The sequence below is a fragment of the Mustela nivalis genome (genome assembly GCF_964662115.1).
Source record: "Mustela nivalis genome assembly, chromosome: 10".
NCBI classification, from domain to species: Eukaryota; Metazoa; Chordata; class Mammalia; order Carnivora; family Mustelidae; genus Mustela; species Mustela nivalis.
This window is the reverse complement of record NC_139029.1, coordinates 83,450,829-83,472,764: the sequence shown is the minus strand read 5'-3', so window position 1 is coordinate 83,472,764 and position 21,936 is coordinate 83,450,829. Positions and strand designations below refer to the sequence as shown.

The following is a 21,936-nucleotide window of genomic DNA, read 5'->3' as shown; positions in this document are numbered from 1 at the left end:
TGAAATGTGAAACTGAGCCTTGATTCTTTTCTTTCTTTCTCACCTAGGTTCTCACTGCCTCCACAGATAATGAAAGGGTGAGTGAGGAAGCCTTGGAACAAGCAGGAGATAATTCCTTTTGATTAGAGAGCATCAGAAATGGAAACATGCTGACTTCATATTTCAAAATTATCTCCATTATATCAGTTAAGAGATTAGTACTGACTTTAGTAGGGGCCGATTTAGAAGCTAGATAAGAGTTTGTCGCACAGTGATTGAGAAGCAGTACATTCAATGGTTATTCCTTCTAGAATCTTGCTGTGAAAAGAGAGGCGAAATAAGGCTGTATCTAGCAGGAAGTGCAGGCTTGAGAAAAAGTTTTTGTTAGGTTTTGTTTTGTTTTGTTTTAAGGTGGAAGAGAGTAGACTCTAGTAAGAGCTCGTAGAGATAGGAGGCTGAAGACGGGAAAACGTGTTTGAATGATAGACCAATTTTCCAAAAAAGCTGAGAAGAGATGGTTGCAGACAGCAGAAACCCTTCCAAAATTCGAGGCTCAGTTAATGCTTTCTGGGGATGAAAACCTACTGAATAGCTAAATAGTTTTATTGGAAGACTATTTCCCAAATAAGAATCATCAGGGATATTCATTAAAAATTTGGATTTTTCAGGTCCTTGGAGATTCTGATTGCAGTAGGTCTGGGATAGAGTCCATGACTCTGTGTATTTTAAGAGTTCCTTATGGACTTCCCGTGATGAAGAGAGTTTGGGAAATGCTGCCAGGACACTGACAGAGAATATGCAAGTGAGTAACACGAAGGGTTAACTCTATGATGATTTGACCGCTTCCATAAGAGGAACTCAAACCAATAAGGAGAAGCTGGCCCTTATGAGATTGTCACAAGGGAAAATGAACTTGTTAGTTCAGTTTTCTGCCTGGGAACATAAAGTGATTTTCATGACAATATAGAAAATGTCTACAAACCTTGACAAAGCAGTGATAGAAACTCCCATAAAAAGCAACTCCTTGAGTCTGCTACTTTTTCAGTGGGTTTCATGTGACTATTCTTAAATTTCTAACTAGTAAATATGACCTCCAGCAAGAGTGATAACGTTCATTTTTATCGTGCATTCGAAGTTCTGCATTTAATACCACTTCTTTTGGGTTTTCAGCCTGATAGTATTCAACGTCCTGGTAATTGAATAAATATTAATTGCACACATTTTTGGACTAAAGAGAGACAGCAATAACATTCTTAATTACAAACTGTGACTTTAAACATCTTTTTCACAGACCAAAACTTTCATTCGAGGAAGCTAGTTGAAATTCTTCACGACACAATTCATTATAGGAACGATTCATCCTCTACCCTTAGCCCCACAAAGTCAGTGCCATCTTCTTATTCATTTTCAGGACTGAACCCTTGCTTTTTCAGCCACTGAATCAACTTCTGCTCTCCTTCACAAAGCCCCCAAGAGTCCTAACTAGTGACAAAAGAACTAAAAACAATTAACATACTGTCTCCAGATAGCATTGTCCTTCACTCAAAAACCCAGACGTTTGATTCCATCAATTCATCGCACTTTTCTCAAACAAGTCTTACAGATTAGTCTTTTGAGAGAAACCAGGTTCTTTAATAGCAACAAAGCTTGAAAAGCCACTGCATACATTTTTTTTTCAGAAGTGAAATTTTCATTACCATTATAGCTAAATAAAAGGTATTTCAAAAGACATTATAAATGTCCCTTTCCTCTTTGCAGGGAAGAGTGGCTATTATGAAATCTTTGCAGAAACTACTTTCTATTGTTGGGATTAATTTAAACGTTTGATTTTTTTGGTTTCCAGTTCTGTTAAAGTTGAGTAAGTGAAAGATAGTGAGAAGATCCCTAGATCTGTGTTTGACTTAATGCAAAAGGATTCTCTAAAATAAGTGACAAAAAAATTACCTAAAGGACATGGGTAAATTTTCAAAGAACCATTGTGCTTGAGAGCTAGAAGGACCCTAAAATTTACTGGTAGAAAGTCTTCTTTTTATGTTTAAGGAAACTAAAGCTCCTTAGTGCATAAGGTAATTGACCCCAGCTGTTACCTTCCCCAGTCATTCTCATATTCATAATTTCCTCATACCCTTCACCCAGAGCAGGAAAGATGATAGTATGGTCAGAAGATGTGGACTGTCGTGATTTTTTTTTTCAACCTGTTAATTAGTCTTGGCTTAATTATCACAGTGTCAGAGAGAGATGGCCAACTTGCCAGTCTCCGAAATTAAAAAAGTGTACACGTAGCTGAGAACCAATACTACCAAAGGTCAGTAGCAAGATTTGAACCTATTTCTGAAACAATCAGACTATGAAACATTATGAGGGAAATGAAAGTTTACTAAGATCCTGAAAGTGCTTATGTACCTCTCCAAATCAGCTGTTTGCTTCTTTCCCCCTAGAATATTAGGCCAGTGAAAGAGTTGGTTTCACATTCAGATTTATAGACAATCTGAAGGATTTCTACTTGAGGCGGAAAGCTCTGGTAGGTGGCTTCTATGCTTTACTGTAACACTAGTCAATCAGGAAAAAATTTGGCAATAGTGTCCAAGACAAATCATACCCACTTCAGAGACCAGGAACCAGGGCAGAAAATTCCCTTCTTCCCCAAGATCTGGCACCTACTCTCAGGTAGAAGATCTGTCTTCTTTACCTGTCTTCAATCTCATTTTGCTACTTCCCTTTAAACAAGATCAGGAAATGAGGTGGAAAACTTCCTGTCTCTAGGGGAGAAAGAATCACTCTTTTCCCCCACATCATTATTGAACTTCTGGAGTAGAGAATCCAGCTCTTCCTAAAGGGATTTTATCAGTGGCCTGGGCCACTTTGACAAAGGCTGGGGATCAGTGAGATTTTAGGTCATGAACAGGCAACATTCTGGAAAATGAAAAAGGTTTACAGATAGCTGTTTATTAATCAGAAGGCCCTGTCTTGGCAGTGAGGAAGACTGACTTGACTTCTCTGCAAAGATGATAAGACGGGCTCTGATGGAAGCAAAAATGCTTTACCTTTCAATCTTAGTGGTATGTACACAGGTGTTTATTTGTGACCCTTTGATGTATACACACTCATCAGCCTTCACTCTTGTGTTTTCTATTTTTAAATTTTAATTGAAAATAAATTTAATTGCATAGGCCAAGGACACAAAACAAGATATCTAAGTTCAATAGGTTAGTGTAGCCTTAAAAAATCTGAATTTTTAGGGGCGCCTGGGTGGCTCAGTGGGTTAAGCCGCTGCCTTCGGCTCAGGTCATGATCTCAGAATCCTGGGATCGAGTCCCGCATCGGGCTCTCTGCTCAGCAGAGAGCCTGCTTCCCTCTCTCTCTCTCTGCCTGCCTCTCCATCTACTTGTGATTTCTCTCTGTCAAATAAATAAATAAAATAAAATCTTTAAAAAAAAAAAAAAAAAAAAATCTGAATTTTTATCAAGTTCTCATAACTCGATTCTGATCAAAGTACTCTGAGGTTCGCACTTCAAGTATCTGCTTATTATTTCTACGGTCCTGAATTCTTTACTTGTGGAACTTGGCATTTCAAACACCACAGTGAAAGGAGGCAGTTTATAATAAATAAACACACAATTCTTCCAATTCCAGGTATTATCACTTTACTATACAAAAAACAAAACAAAACAAAAAACCGAAACCAAAACCTAAACATTTACAAAAGAAAATCAAAAGAAGTTGCATTTTTAGATCACATTGGAAAAGCTACAAAAATGTCTGATAAACAAAATCATAAAACATCTCCGTACCATGTTAGTACCATCCAGAGAATTCCAGTCAACCCTTATACCATAGGTTGAGGTGCGTAGTACCTGAATGTGAACCCAGTGCCTTCTTGGTTTATTACTTGCCTATAAAAAGATAAACCTTAGCATCTATATAAAACATGAAGTTATTGTCAATGAACTTTAGAGAAATAAAATTTTTGTTAAAGAAAATAAAATATTAAAAAGTTGACATAGGTTTAGCTGCCAGTCAATATTAAGATGATGATCTTTCTTAAGATGCATTCAGTTACATCAGCCGAGGCAACACTGTTGAATTATTTTGAAGATCTGACTACAGAACGCTGCTATTCCAAGTGATCTTGCAATGGCGTAATTTTATTTTACATATGTACAGATCATGTTATTGTATATACACATCAAGGAACTGCTCCAGTCAACACATCTCAATGGTAGTGCCTATTTTTCAGGCAGAAGGTGTTCCTTTGGCCTCTTGCTCCCAGCATGGGGCATAAGAAGCCATTTCTTTCCAAGCATTCACTACATTCAGGGAAGTCTGTACTCTTAGTTAGTTTTCCTCGTGGAATGATGAGCAGTATTAAGCATTTGGATGGATAAATAGTGTCTCTAGTTGAACGTTTCAAACATTAGCTACACTTTTGATTTCTGTGCCTCTACGAGACTGTATGATCCCTTCATGTTGGCTCTTCTAGCAAAGTAGATGATCATTCCAATGGCTGGTATTATTAAGGAAGATGCACAATAGAGCACAAGAAGTTCAGGAGAAAAATAATCCTTGTTATTTTCTCTTCCTGGAAAACAACAAAATGGTTGTAATTAATGTCTAGTACAAAAAGTGTTTTGATAGTAATAGTTACATGTTTTATTTTAACAGTACAACTACTTCTCTGAATTGAAGTGAGTCAAAGCAGTGAGAAGGGCCAGCAAGAACCAAAATGCATATTTCTCTGAATTACCCAAATAATCAGTTGGCAGTTGCCATGGTCATGATGAGTCTAAAGATGACAGCTGTTGACTTACATAAAGTTGGGTCCAAATAGAATCAGGTTCAACTGTTGAATGGAAGCAAGGACACAACTTTCTGGAGCTCATTTACAAAAGCAAGAATTGGGGAAGAGTATTTGCTCTGGAATATATAAAAATCCACTAAAGAGCTAGGGCTCTGCTGACCATGTACTGAAATGACTAATTAGTTCTCCAAGAAAATCCTGCAGTGTAACCATTATAGTCAAACACCATATAGGATAGTAAGAAAAAGAATTCTTGCTGACAGCTCTTTCAGAGATAAATACAAAATTTTACATTTTGTATCCCTGAAGTAGGGTGTCTCTTCAGCATTTATATCATCTCTTGATAAACTGAAGTTTTTTTGGATAGTACATTTTAGTTCAATTGTTGCTTACTCAGAGGCATTCTCTGACCGACATCTTTCCCAGCTTAAATTAGGAACCCTGATATACTTTCATAACTCACTACACTTTCTTCTCATAACTCTTATCACTGCTTGTAATTAAACATTTATTTGTATGGTTATCTATTAACTTTTCTTTCCTCTTCCAGACTACAAATTACATTAGATGATATATCAATTTTCTTTTTGGTCCACCACCGAATAGCTAGTACCTGACTCATTGCTTGGAGTAGTTGACCCCCAGTAAATATTTTTTGAAAAGTAATGCATTTGTTTTCTTTCTGCATCCTGTCACTTTGTCATTTAGCTGTAAATTGGGTACAGAAGGTAAAAGTTTACAAAACTAAAATTAGTATTTTTTCCAATTTACTAAAAATCATCTGACAGGTGCACTATTACTTAACATTTTAACCTTAGGGCACCTGGGTGGCTCATGGGTTAAAGCCTCTGCCTTCGGCTCAGGTCATGATCCCAGGGTCCTGGGATTGAGCCCCACATCAGGCTCTCTGCTCTGCAGGGAGCCTGCTTCCTCCTCTCTCTCTGCCTGCCTCTCTGCCTACTTGTGATCTCTCTCTGTCAAATAAATAAATAAAACCTTAAAAAAAATTTAAAACAACAACAAAAAAAAAACCATCTTAACCTTATAAGACGATCTGGGGAAGATAACATGGCATTTACTGGAGGCTCATCTCTATTTATATTTGTGTTTGCCCAGCATCGTATGACCTCACAAGTATTAAATTTCTTAAAGTAGCATGTATGTTTTCTGTTTTTGAAGAAATCGATTTTGGGAATGACTACATTCCATCTAGAAGTTTTTAATCACTGGAGATCAACCAAATAGAAAAGGATCATGATGGTCAGATGAGAGGAAGTCAATTTTTTCAAATTATTAAAATAAAAAAACACTTAACCCTAAACATAATGATAACTTGCCTCATCTTTCTACTTTCTTCAGCAGAGTAGAACTAGTCAAAGTATAAACATAATATTTTAATGGATGTCCATTATCATAATTACAATTAGGCATCAATATTGACAACATGTTGGACAATGGTATTTCTACTCCTATTGTTTTCTTTTCAATTTAATAAATGTTATCTTTTGTCTTCAGTTTTTCCTTCAGGCATCTGCAGTCAAACACAAATATGCTGCTGAGTCGGTTACCAGGGCAATCTTCAAACACTATTTTTTTATTAGCTGTATAAACACTGAAAATCCTAGACTCCTAGTCATTCCTATCATTGGAATACTTTCAAGCCAAAACAAAGAAAAATAAAAGTAATTTTAAAACTCAGCTAAATAAGGTTGCCTGGGTGGCTCAGTGGGTTAAACCTCTGCCTTTGGCGTAGGTCATGATCTCAGGGTCTTGGGATCGAGCCCCACATCAGGATCTCTGCGTAGCAGGGAACCTGCTTCCCTTCTCTCTCTGCCTGCCTCTCTGCCTACTTGTGATCTCTGTCTGTCAAATAAATAAAAAATCTTAAAAAAAAAAAATCAGGGCGCCTGGGTGGCTCGGTGGGTTAAGCCGCTGCCTTCGGCTCAGGTCATGATCTCAGGGTCCTGGGATTGAGTCCCGGGCTCTCTGCTCAGCGGGGAGCCTACTTCCCTCTCTCTCTCTCTCTGGCTGCCTCTCCGTCTACTTGTGATTTCTCTCTGTCAAATTAATAAATAAAAATCTTTAAAAATAATTAATTAATTAATTGATTGATTGATTAATTTTAAAAAATCACAGCTAAATAGCAAGGTAAGCTAGTTCAAAAAAGCAAGGAAAAATGGTAAATTTTTGTCTCCATTCATTTACTATTATTTTAAGCCATAGTTTGGGGGCCTGAATTTCTTAGTTGAGTGCCTAAAATGCTTTGAGAGTTCATGTAAGTAATGAATCAAAATGGCAAATATGTAAGTTATTCATTTAATAAAGTAACTAAAAAATAACAATGTGTGAGATAGAGTTTAAAAAGTAGAGAAGCTTTGATATATCTTTAAAAGAGAATCATTAACTACAAACAGAATTACAAAAATGTTAGATGTCCAATTTCCTGGGCCTAGACTTAATTAAAAGGGGACTAGAGGCATCAAAGATTGAAAGAACTAGGAATGAATGAATTTCAGCCTAGTCATAACTGAGATCTCAATCTCATCCCCAACCTCATTAGAAGCAGTGATTATAGACACCCCAGTATCATTTTGAGTGGCATGAAACAAGTGTTCCATTCTTTGAACACAGTAATTTCATTGGCTAGATCAACTCTTCTCAGGATAATCACTACGGGTGGACGACTAAAAGTTTCACATATAATCATGATATTTCCCCCTTCTTAACATTTCTAGATGGGTGTATTAATATTGTCATGTTTTGAGGAGGCACTGTGAAGACAGAAAACATATGGTAAGGCTTGCAGTGTTGAGAAATTTGGCCAAATGAGTAAAATTACGTGTTTTCTGAGTTCAGATTTTCTTTACACCGACACATGGTTGCAAACTCTGATAGCCAAGTTCATGGGCTCCAAGAGTTGCATTTGTTTGCATTCCAGGTGTAGTTCCCAACACACAGTGAGAACTCATCAGCACACAAGGTGTGGAGACTGATTAGTGAAGGCTAACATATTCTGCTTACACCAATAAGAGCAACAGATCCTACTGTGCATTCACAAAAGGAGTTAGGAAGATAAAGGGCCCCTAAAGTTTCTTTGCTGATGTCATTGCTCAACCCACCCCCTGCTCAGAATAGGGTAGGATGGACAAGGGGTCTGGATTTTTAAGAAGGCAATTTTGTAGTCTAAACATTCTTCAGTGTTGTTCAGCTTCAAGATTGCCTCTCCTAATTATCATCTTGAAAGGAGTCAATCCAGAAAATAGGCAATTACTCCATGTTCAGAGAATAGAATTCTCTTGTGGTAGGAGGGACAAGAGCCTGGGTAGAGCCTTTTTTCTTCTTTGGGTTAATCCTACTTCTTTAGTTTCCTTATAACCTCCAGAGAAAGGTCTTGAATGTATGTTTAAACGCTTAGGAAATGCAAGACGACTTCGGAGACTGATGATGAATTGTCAACTTTGAGAAAAGCAAATGGGAATCCTGTACTCACCAGTGATTAATGTCAACTTCCTGGCTAACCTCCACGGGATAGGGCAGCTGTGCATGATTATTTTAAGAAACACTGAGAAATAACCACAGTCAACATGGAATTCAACTCCATTTTGCCAACTCACTCACCTGATCCTAGAAAATCTTTACATTCCATCCAACCTCTGACTATTAGAAAAAATAATCAAAAACAAAATAAAAAAACTAACTAACCTTTAACATCGAGGGTTAAACTTCTTAATTGCAAGCCAACCTCATTTTTAGATTCACATTCGTACACTCCCGCATCCTCTAACTGGACCTTGTGGATGGTATATGCACCATCTCTCGACTTTAGCACTGTGTCTCCCGTCTCTGCTTTTTTCTTCAGGATTATCCAAGTTTTTGGAACATTTCCACATGTACAGGAGATAATGACAGTGTCTCCTTCCTTGACACTCTCAGAAGGAAAAGCTATAAGTTGTATGTCTTTCGGAGCAACTGTAAAGAGAATTTAAAAGGCACCTCTGATTGGGTGAAATATAAACCACTTTCATATTAATTTAATGACAGCAACAATTAGCTGTCAGGAACCTATCTGTGCTTACTGTTTGCATTAAATGTTTACAGGAGCAAGTAAAGAAGTCAAGGATTGACTGGTTTGTTATAAATGATTGTGTTTTTAATAAGAGAAGATATGTCTATATTTCTCTCATGTCCCTAATCTAATTCTTTATCTAGACTAATCAAAAAATCGTGTTGATAAACAGTAATAGAATTCAAATGTGGAAAAAGAAAACATTTCTTTCTGTCACAGTGTTGTGCAAAGTTTTTCTTTGAAGCATAAAGGTCTTTACAGGCTTCTGAGTTTTGAGTTGGATTTTCCTGGATCAAGTTATGCAGAGATGGCTTTCTTACTATTCTTTTCTTTTTTTTCCCTTCTTACTATTCTTAACAACCATAACTACCATTTGTTAAGCGGTGGGCCCTGGGCTAAGTATTTGATATGCAACATCTCTATTAATACACCGCCCATGGCAGAAGGTATCATATTGCCATTTTATAAGTGAGATTCCCATTAAGTTCATCTATTTTTGTGACTTGATTTGAGATTCTTCCCTCAAACACAGCTATAGAACCATGACATACATTTCTTTAAGGTTGTGCATTGCCCTTCCAAGGTTGTTTCTTGAAAATACGAATATCACTAAAATGAGGTAGCAAGAAAATCACTAATACCTTAGTGGAAATAATACCAGGGGGTAAGAGAGGATAGGACAGCTCTAGGGCCGGGGGAGGGGGGACTTTTTTTTTAATCTCCAAAGGGCAAGGGTGGAGAAATCCAAATATATCACTTCATGCTTTTGCCCAAAACAGCCTATGGATTTAACTTGTCACCTAGAAATTGTTTTGTTTTCAGTCTTGGCTCTCCGTCCTGGAGAGAGGGGGTATGGATCTTACAACTGAAGCCATGCTAGTGGTTCGATGACATCAAGTTGATGAACCTGAGGCACAGACACTGCTACTTTTAACCTCAGAATTTACAAAAGGTTTCCATGCCTTCTTAGGCTTCTAAGCAAATGCTAGCATGTAGCTTGTGAGAGTACCACTCAGAGTCCACTTGTGCCAGATATTGTGGCTTTAATCCTAACTAATTTCCATATATTCCATATATTTCTCATCCTACCCCAATTTCAACACCATAATCATAAGTCTCATAAGTGTAACTGGAGCTCCTGGCACCGTTCCCACAGCTAGCATTCCACTGGAGGTTAAAGAATTTCAGGATAAGAGATGTGGAATGGTTTATGAAGAAGCACCATTCCAGGAACTTTCCAAGTGTAGGAAACATCAGGAGCTCTTCAAAACCCTCAATCTATGTTTTTAATAAAAATTTTAGTTCCACGGAGGACTTTGTTCAAACCCAGCAACAACTAAAATAATACTGGCAATAGTAACTCATTAATCACATTTTACTTACCTTGGATAATTAATTCGACTTCTTTTCTGCTTATGCCAGCCTGGTTAATCCCTTCACACACATAAATACCAGAATCGTCCATTTTGGTAGAAGTTAAGGTAAGAGTTGAATTCTCAGAAAGAGGCTGTAGATCCCCATTACTTAGCTGCCTGCTCCACAGGATTTTCGGAGCTGGGAGGCCATTGCTAGAGCACGTCATATTCACAGAACTACCTTCCTCCAGGATGGAGGAGGGGCTGACCAAGATGGTTGTATCCCTGGGTGCAACTGAAAAAGTAGGAACACTTGTTAAGTTTGACCCTTTATACCCTGAGTTCCAAAAGTCTTAATAATGTTTCAGAACTGAACTATGAAATCAATGGATTAGAACAGTTTATTAATGTTTATTAATAAACTTATTAACAGTTTATTAACTTTACCAAAGGAAGGCTTCTGTCCCCATTTACTTAAGCAGACAGAATGATAGAGAGTAGAATGCGAACACATCATGGATGTTTTCTAATAGAAATAAGTTCTGTAGAGAGTCTTTTACTACCAAAGAATGGATGATCATTGATAGTATACATAGACATTTATGGTACATTAAACATGACCAAGAATTATTTGAACCCCCTGTGAGAAGGTGGAGTTTATTTTTCCAGCTCTCTAATCTTGGCTGGTCTGTTGACTCATTGTGACCAATATAATATGAAAGAAGTAACGCTGTAGGCCTTCCAAGCTCGAGCCTGCTTTCATTGTCACCTCTCTGAAATGCTGCACTCTGGTGACAAAACCTATTCCACCTTCCTTCATGGGGAAACAACACATGGAGAAAGGAAGGCCCAGAAACCCCCAAGAATGTTCCAGATATAGGAATGAGTCCATCTGTGACAAGTCATCCCCCACTAACCTGCCAATTGGCTGAAAATGAATGGGTGAGTTCATTTGATACCACAGTGAGGAGATGAACTGCCCATCTAACCCCTTCTAGAATTGCCAATTCATGGAATCATCAGCTAGTAGATGATTGTTGCTTTAAGTGTTAGGAGTGGTTTACTATAATAATTATTTTAAAATTTCCTCCCAAGTTACTTTTTTTTTTCCACAGAAGTTTTAGCTCTTAACCTCATGTTAACTATAGCCTGACAAACCTAAGAAATCCATATTAAGTTGTGGCTACATCACTCATGTACTTACCGTTAACATGAAGCATCTGTGTACTCTGCCTTTGTTTGGGTTCAAATTCCATTTCACCAACGCGTAACTGAGCCAGACAAACAAGAACTTTTCCAGTATCTTCAGTGGTGGGGATGAAGGTCATATCCAAACTCTTAGTCTCCAGAGATTTCCTGTCCATGTCCTCCAGAAAGGTTTTACTCTCTATGACACTCTCCCCCTTAAATAATTCAATCTCCAGCCGGTCAGAAGGATACACATTAGGAACCTCACAGCTCACAGTGACTGGATTTCCACTCACTAGTAGACCACTCATCTCAATCTCTGGATCTCGAGGGAATGCTGCAAATATCATGATAAATGATGTTTATATGTAAACATTCAAAGGAAAAATGGAACTAATCTCTATTAAATGCAAAGGCCTCAAAATGATAGTTTTAACTCACTTGGGATAGAATGATCACCAATACATAAATAATGAAATTAAGCCTACATATTTATGATACTAAATATAAATGCTATCAACAAAAATACTTAATCATGAATCATTCAAGAAATAAATATACTTCCTATTTTTCTCTTCTTAGTGATGCAGTCTGACACCCATGAACTGGTCTTATGGAAGGAACATGAGTTTCCACAATCTTATTTAGCAACTATATATTTCAAATGTTTTAAATATTTCCCATGATGTATTGCTCTTTTAATATGCATTATCTCAGTCTTCTAATCAGCCTGATAAAATGGGTTTCATTTAACTTACTTTGTAGGTAGAAACACTTATAAACCTTATAGAAGCTCAGAGACTCTCATTAGGTATTGTATCTATCAAGTGACTGATCAGTTGCGATCAGAACCCATATTTCTCTGAGCTCAGAACCCAGGCATGGTTTCAAATAAGAGCCATAGGGCAGTTCTCAATTTAGACATTTTAGTTTCCAATGGCCAGGCTTAGACAGAAAATCTTAAATATTTCTCAGACAATATTTGTAGTTAACAAAAAACTGTGAGATTTAGATTCTAAATAATTATAGTATGTCTTATGCAAACCAATAAAGATAAGACTAAAATGGTTATCAAGAATAAAAGCAATGCCAAAATTTTTTCTCCTTCAACAAAATGTTGTTAAATTTTCAAATATTTCCATTGCAATAAGGCTGTACCTCTGGTTCTCATTTCTGTTGGGAATGTGCCTACCTCAGCAGATGCTGGATTCTGGGTAATATGTTAACACAATAAAATTTACCCTTACTTTGAGAGATTCAAATCCCTCCACAGACATACTCTAACTCTTGCTGAACAAAATCCTGATGGGTAACACAAGTTTAGGCAGGTTTTCTGGTAGCAAATGTTCTATTTTCTCTTGAAATCTGCTGACTAAAACAAGGCAGAGTAGCCTTCTAAAGTAATCCATTTTCAGGTCACTTTGCATATTTTGTCATTCATTCATCACAGCAGAGGAATTCCAGCAATGTCAAATTCATATAGATTCGAGGTTGTAAATGATTTTTATTAAGGTGACAGGCACAGCAAGAAAAAGTACAGCAGGTGTATGCAGCGTCATCAAGGTGAAGGTCTAGTACTGATGTCTGGTTCTGCTTTCCACCTGAGCAGCTGTCACTGTCCATCCCCTGGGGCCAATATAACTACCTGTTTTCATTTTTGCCTCATTTTCCACCCCCATCCTGCCAATCAGCTTCCCAAATGTACCTTCAAAACAGTAGCCTGGGACCTCACCCTCTGTTCAAATAGCTGAGCGGTAGTAATCCCTCTCCAGTCATCGAACGGGCACTGACTCCCACTCCTTGCTCACTACTACTTCTGAACAGCCCCTGTACACACAGAGGGATGGGAAGCAGTGAACGTGTAGTGTGTTCAAGTGCATGATGACAGAGCATGGACAAGATGCAAACTAAGGACTGTGGGTGCTGTGTACGTATGTAATATATACTTAAGATTTGGGTCCATTAATTTGTATCAGAAAATCCTGGTTCAAATATTCAGGAACAATTCCCAAGGCAAACTTCCCTTTCTAAACACATGGATATCACCGTGTATCACAGACTTGCATTCTGTTTCTTTCAATAAAACCGAGGGGATAAAAACAGCTAACAATTCTGGAAAGCACTTACAGTAGAGGTCCACACTAATTCTCTTTTCCAGTTTCTTCCGGCCACAGGTCACAGTGCACAGGTAAGAATGTTCATTCTCAAAACTCACAGGGCTCAGTGTCAGCGTGGACTTGCTCCCTTCAGTCTTCACCTGCCCACTCAGAGGGCTGTCTATCTGCGTTCTCCAAGAGAAAGATGGGGACTCGCAGCCTGTGACACCACATGTCAACACAACTGAGTCTCCAATCTGAGCGATAACTTGGGGTCCGGGGGAGATCTCAACAGTGAATGGTTTCTCTGGAGGAAAGAGAACAAGACAAAGAGAAGATGAGTTTTTTTTTCTTCCTTCACCACATTGCAATATATGGTCTTCCTCCCCACCCCCATCTCTTTTCAAGCTAACATCTGTGCCAAGAAGAAATTACTCCTTTCCACCTTGGGACTGCCCAGAGAGATGTTTTTAAGGAACAAACCCACAAGAGTTCATTGACTCATTCATTTAACAGAATGAATGTGGATCAAAACCTGTCAGGACAGAAGCTGGCATCTTTTCATGACGATAATTCAGTCTCTGCTCAACAGTAGTTTATCAAATCCCTCTAAGAGTGGAAACAGCTCCAACAACTTAAGAGGTTCCAGTGTGTAAGCATTATGTAAACCAGTTTGCATGTATTAATTATCTCATCTAATCCTCATAACTTAATTCTTCTCTTTCACTTTCTCCTGCTTCTTTTTGTTTTCCTCATCCTCTTCCTTCTTCTCCCATCACCCTCCTTGGCCTCTTTCTCCTTATGGAAATTTAGGCTCAGAAATGCTAATAATTTTATCTAGTTTGCAAGTGGCAATATTAGGACTTGAAGCCAGGTGGGTCTGATTTGTGATCCCAGCTTTTCAGTTGCTTGAACAACTAAATCAAGTCATCCTCATGTGGAGATAAAGGAAGATCTAAGAGAGGTTGTGAAAAAAGTTACAGAAATATATCTTCCGATTAGATCCAATACCCATAATGGACCAGAGCTTAGAGTCTCTGGGCCAAAAATATAAAGTTATGCCATTGAAAGCACACAGAATCACATTGAAAGTAAAGTCAAAATCTAAACATGAAAATGATACACAAGTCACCCCTGAAATTTGTCTGATGCAATACAAAAATACTTTCAATTAATTCAGGGGTTGAAAACTGAGATAGGAGAGCAAACTGCTAAGTCTCAAATTATCCAGAGGAGCTCTTTGGCTGCCAAGGCCGTCCTTGCTGGACCCACAGGCTGCTTCGGGATGCTTTCTGTCTGTTTACTGCGCAAACCCCAGTTACAGCACCTTTATCATTCCTTTCTCACAGTCTACTTACCTTGAACAATTAATTCCACCTCTTTCCCATCTTTTCCGACCTGATTGACTCCTTCACACACATAAATTCCAGAATCTTCTATCCTCATGGCAATTAAAGTCAGAGTTGCGTTCCCGGAAAGGAGCTGTACATTCCCATTATCTAATTTTTTGCTCCAGAAAATCTGTGGGGCTGGGAGACCCTCACTGGAACATGTCATTGTCACAGAACCACCTTCTTGCAGCTTCGTGGAGGGACTCACAGAGATAACTGTGTTCTTGGGTGAGACTGAAAAGGCAGGACCCAAGATTAGTAACTGCTAGACATCATCTTGATCCAACAAGGATAAGGTATTTCTCTAGCAGGCTGTATTCATATGCTTTCACAAAGTTGACAAACTTACTCTGTTAAATTAATATAAAATCAGTATTGTGGGGTCCTAAAAATCAGTTAATCCAATTTCTGACTAATCTAAGTGAGTTACTTTTTTTTTTTTTTTTTTTTTTAAGATTTCAGTTATTTATTTGACAGCCAGGGATCTCTAGTAGGCAGAGAGGCAGGCGGGGTTGGGGGTGGGGGGGTGGGGAGTGGAGTGGGGTGGGTTGGGGTAGGCTCCCTGCTGAGCAGAGATCCTGCTCAGGGATCTCTGGGGCTGGATCCCAGGACCCTGAGATCATGACCTGAGCCAAAGGCAGAGGCTTAACCCACTGAGCCACCCAGGTGCCCCAAGAGATACTTTTTTTGATATTTGGTGTTTTCAGATGGCCATAGAAACTCAGAAATTAAGAAAATTGCTACATTACTTTAGAGTAATGTGGTTCAATCTCCCAGATAAGGTAGAAGTCGTCTTCTACCAAGAGAAGCACCCTTGCCAAGTGCTCATTTAAGTTGGCTTCAGCACTTTTGGTTGAGGGAATTGCTGCCTTACAAAATAGTCCATTTGATTTGGGGACAGCTCTAATCATTAGAACAATTGAACTGAAACCTTCCTCTTTGTAAACAAATTCCACACATTGGCCATAGTTCAGTCCTCTGCTGTTACAGAATAAATCAAATCCCTTCTCCACATGACTGTCTTTCAAATACTTAATGATAGGTCTCTTTTCCAAGTTTTGTATTCTCTAGGAAAAATACCCCTTATCTTGACTATGCTTTTCAAAATATTGATTAAAGGCTTTCCATCTCATTCTGTTTCAGCTAAACATGCTATATAGTTGGCAATACTCCTTTGAAATGTAGTGTCCAAAGCAGAACACAGTGTTTTGGTCTAGAATGGAGTAGAGTGTGTCCACTCCCACACAGTTCTGGAACTACAAGCCTGCCTCAAATCTCCCCGCAGTCTCAGGGAATGTGGAGGTAATCAAGCCTCATCCCTACTCTCCCTCCCAGTGCACATGGGTATGCGTGAGCACACGTACATGCAGATGAGCCCATGAGCGTGTGCACACACAACACACGCACACAGAGAACAAGTGCTCGCCTTGTGAAATTTCTATAACTTAATATTTCACAGCATATTATAAGAGTTTGCAAAAATAAGAGGTGTTTAAAAACGTCTCATTTGAGCCCACTTCCTGCTACCAAGTCAGCTGGTATTATCATTCCCCTTTGATAGATTGGGAAATAAGGAAATTAAGTGACCCAAGTTCACATGGTTAATGGAGCCAGAAGTCTTCTCAACCCAAATGCTGTGCTCTTTTCATTGAATTATGCTGTTGACAAATACTATGTTCTCGATGAATAAAAATGGAGTAAAAACTATAAACAAATGCCTTCCTGGCTTTAGCTAAATTCCCACAGAGACTAGACTCTATCACACAAATACTTACTGTAGACTTTCAGTTTTTTTGTAGTCTCCCTTTCTTTGGGTTCAAAGTCAAATTCATCAATGTTTAATTTCGCTTGGCAAACAAGAGCTTTCCCAATATCCTCATTGGTAGGAATGAAGGTTACCGCCAAACTCTTGGTCTCCAGGGACTTCCTTTCCATAGGCTCTAGGAATTCCTGATTCTTTAAGAGCTTATTGTCCTTCATCAAATTTACCTCCAGCCTGTCAAATGGGTAAACATCAGGGACCATACACGTGACTGTGACTGGCTTTCCAAGTTCTAGGGGGCCACTCAGATGGATCTCTGGGTCCTTAGGGAAAGCTGCAAAGGTCAAACAAATAAATACACATGAGAAGGCTTTCTGTTCATGTAACACAAGGTCTTTTACTGATTCAATGCAATGCAAACCAAGTCTAATGTTTCTGTGGATACAGTCTTAATTCACTGTTCAAATAACCTTTAATAGTTTTGGGTGGGTTCACCAATCAGAGTCAATCACCTTTAAGGGAGTTCTTCAACACTGACCCTACATGTACTAAGGGTTGCATATTAAGAGTAAAAGAAGGGAGAAGAAATTAATGTTTATTAAATACATATATGTGCCTGTCACTGTGCTATTCCTTAAATATAAATAATTTTATTGTAACTCTAAGACATAGCACATTTCACAGATATGAAAACATAGAATTAGCACATTTGCTTAACTCACCAAAGTCACACAGCTAATAAATGGCAAGTCCGGGATTTCACTCAGGATTTCTATTATTTTGTACTGCCACTGAAGATTTACATTATATCACATTCTCTAATCTTAGGGCGAGATACATCCACTTTACAGATAAGGAAACTGAGGCTCAGAATATCATTGCATGGCTACACCTGCGCAATCTACAAATTCTGGAAAGGAGATTTGACTCCCGCAATGCCTGACTCAGCGTCTGAACTAGCACTCCACTTGAACCTTCCAGTGCCAAAGGAACAGGGAACGTTCGATCTAAGTAAGCCATTGCTTCCTTTCGAAGGGTTACCTTTTCACTACAAACTGTCAAGATGGTAACATATTGGCTGGACTCAGGACTCTGCACAATAAGAACACAAAGGTCCCAGCTCTAAAGAATATTACAATCAAATGTGGAACAGAGACGGGCTCGTTAAACGTAACGAGAGACAGATATTCTTAAAGAAAAAACTCAGGAAAGATAATTAAAGCCAGAAGGGTCTTTATTTCTCTTTTTTTTTAAGTCTTCAACTGTTTGATACATGAAAGCAAAGGCAAAGGAAATGGAAATGCTTTGCTACGTGAAACAAAAAACAAACAAACAGAATTTTTAATTTTTCCACCAATAATTTCTACCTCTCATATTCTGTAAAAAATGTGCCCATAATCTGCGGAGTTTGCTGTCAGGTAATATGAGAACTTGCTACTTTTCCCTGTATTTACATAAGGGGACTTTCAAGGAGCTCAGGGGGCTGCACAGACGAACTATGCACATACAACCGGCATAATTGAAAGCAGCGGGCCAGGCACGGTTTCTCCGGACGCATTAACAGCACATGGGGCTTATTGGAGAATCAATTACGGATGCCGGGCAAAGCTGAGCTCCCCCATAGCAGATGGGAACCAAAATAATTATAAGATAATCAAATGGGGTCTTCATGAAGAGATGGTCATAAAGGATTTCAGGGTTTGTTTCATTTTGTTTTGTTTTTCTGAAAGAGTAGTCATCAGTAACCAAAGGCAAGATTTTTATTTCAGGTGGTTCTTTACTCCTCTTGCTAACTTTATACGCTGGGTCAAGAATGCATGCATTTTGGTAGAATGGCAAACTAGGGATGTTCATGAACATTCATGAGGAAGAGTGGTTGAGCATTAAGGCTTAATGGCACCAAAACCAAAAACAACCCTCCTAAATTTATCAGTACCAAAGTCAAATGAGTGGAATGTTTGTAGATACTTTCCTTCTGTCTAAGGGAAAACTCTTCAACAGAAGCCTATTACTCAGTTATAGATCTCCTACTTAGGCTGTTTATACGAAATTGCATAAGAATAAGTAAGTGGAAAATCCCCAAAGAATGGAAGTCATAAAATATTTAGACATATGACAAAGTAAACATGTAAGTATATAATCAAATAGAAATTTTTGGAAAAGAAGATTAAGAAACTTCAGAGATCTTCATTTTATGGCCAAGAAAAGAAAAGCCTTGAGAGGTTGAGTCTTACCTATGGTCACTATGTTTGTGGCAGAGTTAGAAACAAAGGCAAAGTTTGTATTCCTTTTCTAATGCTAGTGGTCTTAACGTTCCTGGAGCAGTATGTCCTCTAGTCAAGAAGCTGGACATGAATAGCCTTTAATTTTTTTTTCTTTTAAAAATATTCTTTCTAAAAAAACTTATTTTAAAAGCAAAATTAAGAGGAAAATCAAAGATCCTCCAAAGTACTCACAGTAGATCTCCACCTGAATTCCTTTTTCCAGTTTCTTAGATCCACAAGTTGCTGTGCACACGTAAGCATGTTCATTGTTGAAACTAACAGGATCCATGGTCAACGTGGAGTTGTTCCCCTCATTTCTCACCTTCCCATTCAGCGGACTGTCTATTTGGGTTCTCCAGGAGAAAGACGGGGGCTCACAGCCCGTTGTACGGCAAGTCAGTGAAATGACATCACCGATCTGAGCAATGACTCTGTGTTCAGGGAAGATTTCCATTTTAAAAGCTTGAGCTGTGAGGACAAAAAGAGAAAAGTGAACTTCGTTTAGTATTCCACTCCCTTTGCTCTGTTCTAGTATAATGTCCAGAATACAGTCTGGCTGATCTCTTTCCTAAATTTTGAACTAACTACAAGGCGGCCAAAAAACATAGGCGTCGCTGCCAAAGGTGTTGGAATCATGGAGAACGCTCAGTCCTGACCTTGATGCCCGTTTATGAAAGTTGTTTTGATATTTGCTAAGTTTAAGCTCATTATCAAGTACAGGAAACTGAAGCGATAGACCTCAGTAGAGATAGAATCCAATTATTTATTTGACACTGGAAAAAGGTATCCGAAAAACATTCTTTATAGCTCCAACTATGATAATACCATGGTACAGAGCCATGTTCCCTAGCATATTACATGTTACAGTAAATGGTTTTCCCACTTCTTAAAAATCCTAGTGCCTTTCTTCACTCCCATTGCACAACTGACTGAAGCCAAAATCAGAGCTGAAATGGAATGTGAGCATTTGGAACAGATCAAAGAAAAGAACTTACAAACAGTAAACACCATCCAAAGAACATTTGAGGCTCCAAAGATCACGACCATCTTCCCAGGCATTGTTCGTTTCTGCTGTGATGAGAACACAGGGGTCCCTAAACCCTTCTTTCTGTCCCACCTGAAAGTGTCCTGAAAGAGCTTTTAGCCCCTAAAGCCAGGGAGGCTCAGTGAGGAGTGAAATGGAAAGTCTGCTCTTTATAAAGGGTCTTGTTGCAGAGGCCTGGAGGCGGAGGGAAATCCCTTCAAGGGGAAACCCGGAGCAGAGCCAGAAAAAAAGTTTCACTGACACTCAGCCAAGCCCAGGATTAACCCCTTCATTTGCTCTCAGTTCAGAAACCACTCACTCTCTCTGCCCCGGAAACACGAAACACTTCCAAGGTGATAAAATTAAAGGTTTTTTTTTAAAAGGGATATCTTTGCAAGAAAAAATACAAGGGAGCTCTCATTTCAGAATAATGCTCATTTCAGAATAAAAAGAGAGAGGAGGAGAGAGAGACAAAAAGAGAACAGAGAGAGAGAGAGAGATGGTGGGGTGGGGGAAGAGAGAGAGAGAGAGAAAGGGAGGGAGGAGAGAAAGAACAGTAAATTATACTCTGGATTTTGAAGCGGCTAAATAACCACTATGTCATACAAACTGATTATTCTCCATTAAGTCATATTTGTAAATTCTTAACTTGGGTCTAATTTTTCACTTACAAGAGTAAGGAAAAGGCCTTATCTTTTGATGAGTTATTTTTTTAAAGGGAGACCACATAACCTCTTAATTTTATTCTCTCTAGTCATAGATTTTTTTTTAAGATTTTATTTTTTTATTTGACAGACAGAGATCACAAGTTGTCAAGAGAGGCAGGCAGAGAGAGAGGGGGAAGCAGGCTCCCCGCTGAGCAGAGAGCCTGATGCAGGGCTCGATCCCAGGACCCTGGGATCATGACCTGAGATGAAGGCAGAGGCTTTAACCCACTGAGCCACCCAGGCGCCCCCTCTAGTCATAAAAATATTAATAAAATTAATTCCTTTGACAACAAACATCAACTTTCTGAAATGATTTCTGGAGTGGAAAATAAAGGAAGAGTACTAAAACAAGAGAAATAATTTTTCCCTTTTGTTTCAGAAAGGTTACCAATCCTTTGGTTCAGCTACTTGTTGACTGAAAGTCTTTCACAAACTTAAATGCAAATGTATGGAATTCATCTGAAGTGGTGACTCTCTTGGACTGGACCACAGACATAGTCAAAACATGAAAAATAATTCGGCTTTGTTATATGGGATAATTTGATTTTGTTATATATATTGGTTATAATATTAATATATAATATTGATAAATAATTTGGTTTTGTTATATATATATTGGTTATCTTCACCAATCTGATGCTCTTCTGACCCCACCCCACCCCATCCCTGCCCAGTGAAATTATTTTTTTAAAGCTGTTTTAAAAATGATTGTTTGAGTCTTGCACACACATAGCTCAAGTCTTCGCAAAATGCTTGCTAATCAAAAAGAAACCGGAATGGAATAGCCACTTCCTTGTATTACACACGTGCTGGTTTACCTCCTCCTTTGGATCATCATCAGTTCCCTAAATGACTGGGACAATAGTTCTCATACATCCTTGTATCTATCTCTGCCTTTCTGGTGTCTAAGCCATGCTTTTACACTTAGTAGATACAACAAAAGTAAGGTAATAAATACTGTAAATTAAAATTTGGGAAGGAGAATTTCAAGATTCTAGCAATCATATGTAAATACTGCATGAGAAAAAATTGAATTCTACAAGAAAATACCCGAGCTCATTGACTCATGGGGAGGTGGTAACAAGCTATGTAACGAAGGCCACAACTAAGGTTTGGAAACTGCACCTGTCCCTGCATGGCTGGAGAGGCTTCCGGACATCCTCTTGGATTCTGATAAGGATGGACTCACTAATGGACAAGGAAAGAAAAAGAAGTGAGAGAAGCGATTCCGAGTGGCTGCCGGCAAAAGTGGCTGGTAAACTAGTAACCTAGTGGTCCTTCACAAAGCAGTCATCATGGAAGGTGA

The 21,936-nt window shown here is 38.6% G+C and overlaps 1 protein-coding gene across 1 annotated transcript; it reads right to left on the bottom strand.

Annotated features, from left to right (window-relative positions):
- Positions 1–3,606: 3,606 nt before the first annotated feature.
- VCAM1 (vascular cell adhesion molecule 1) lies at positions 3,607–20,825 on the bottom strand. The gene is made up of 9 exons (XM_082686489.1): positions 19,895–20,825; positions 19,092–19,367; positions 16,649–16,969; positions 14,841–15,107; positions 13,514–13,789; positions 11,403–11,723; positions 10,227–10,493; positions 8,480–8,746; positions 3,607–4,558 (listed from the first exon to the last, which is right to left on the bottom strand). Exons 1-9 carry the CDS (start codon positions 19,956–19,958, stop codon positions 4,398–4,400), a joined length of 2,220 nt encoding a protein of 739 aa, XP_082542615.1. The 5' UTR covers positions 19,959–20,825; the 3' UTR covers positions 3,607–4,397.
- Positions 20,826–21,936: the final 1,111 nt, after the last annotated feature.

Excerpts from the sequence above, each read along its gene's own strand:
- VCAM1 (XM_082686489.1), bottom strand. The coding sequence starts at position 19,958 with ATGCCTGGGAAGATGGTCGTGATCTTTGGAGCCTCAAATGTTCTTTGG. Across the intron at positions 16,970-19,091 it reads AATTCAGGTGGAGATCTACT|CTTTCCCTAAGGACCCAGAG; the intron begins GTGAGTACTTTG and ends TGACCTTTGCAG. Across the intron at positions 10,494-11,402 it reads ACAGATGCTTCATGTTAACG|TTGCACCCAGGGATACAACC; the intron begins GTAAGTACATGA and ends CTACTTTTTCAG.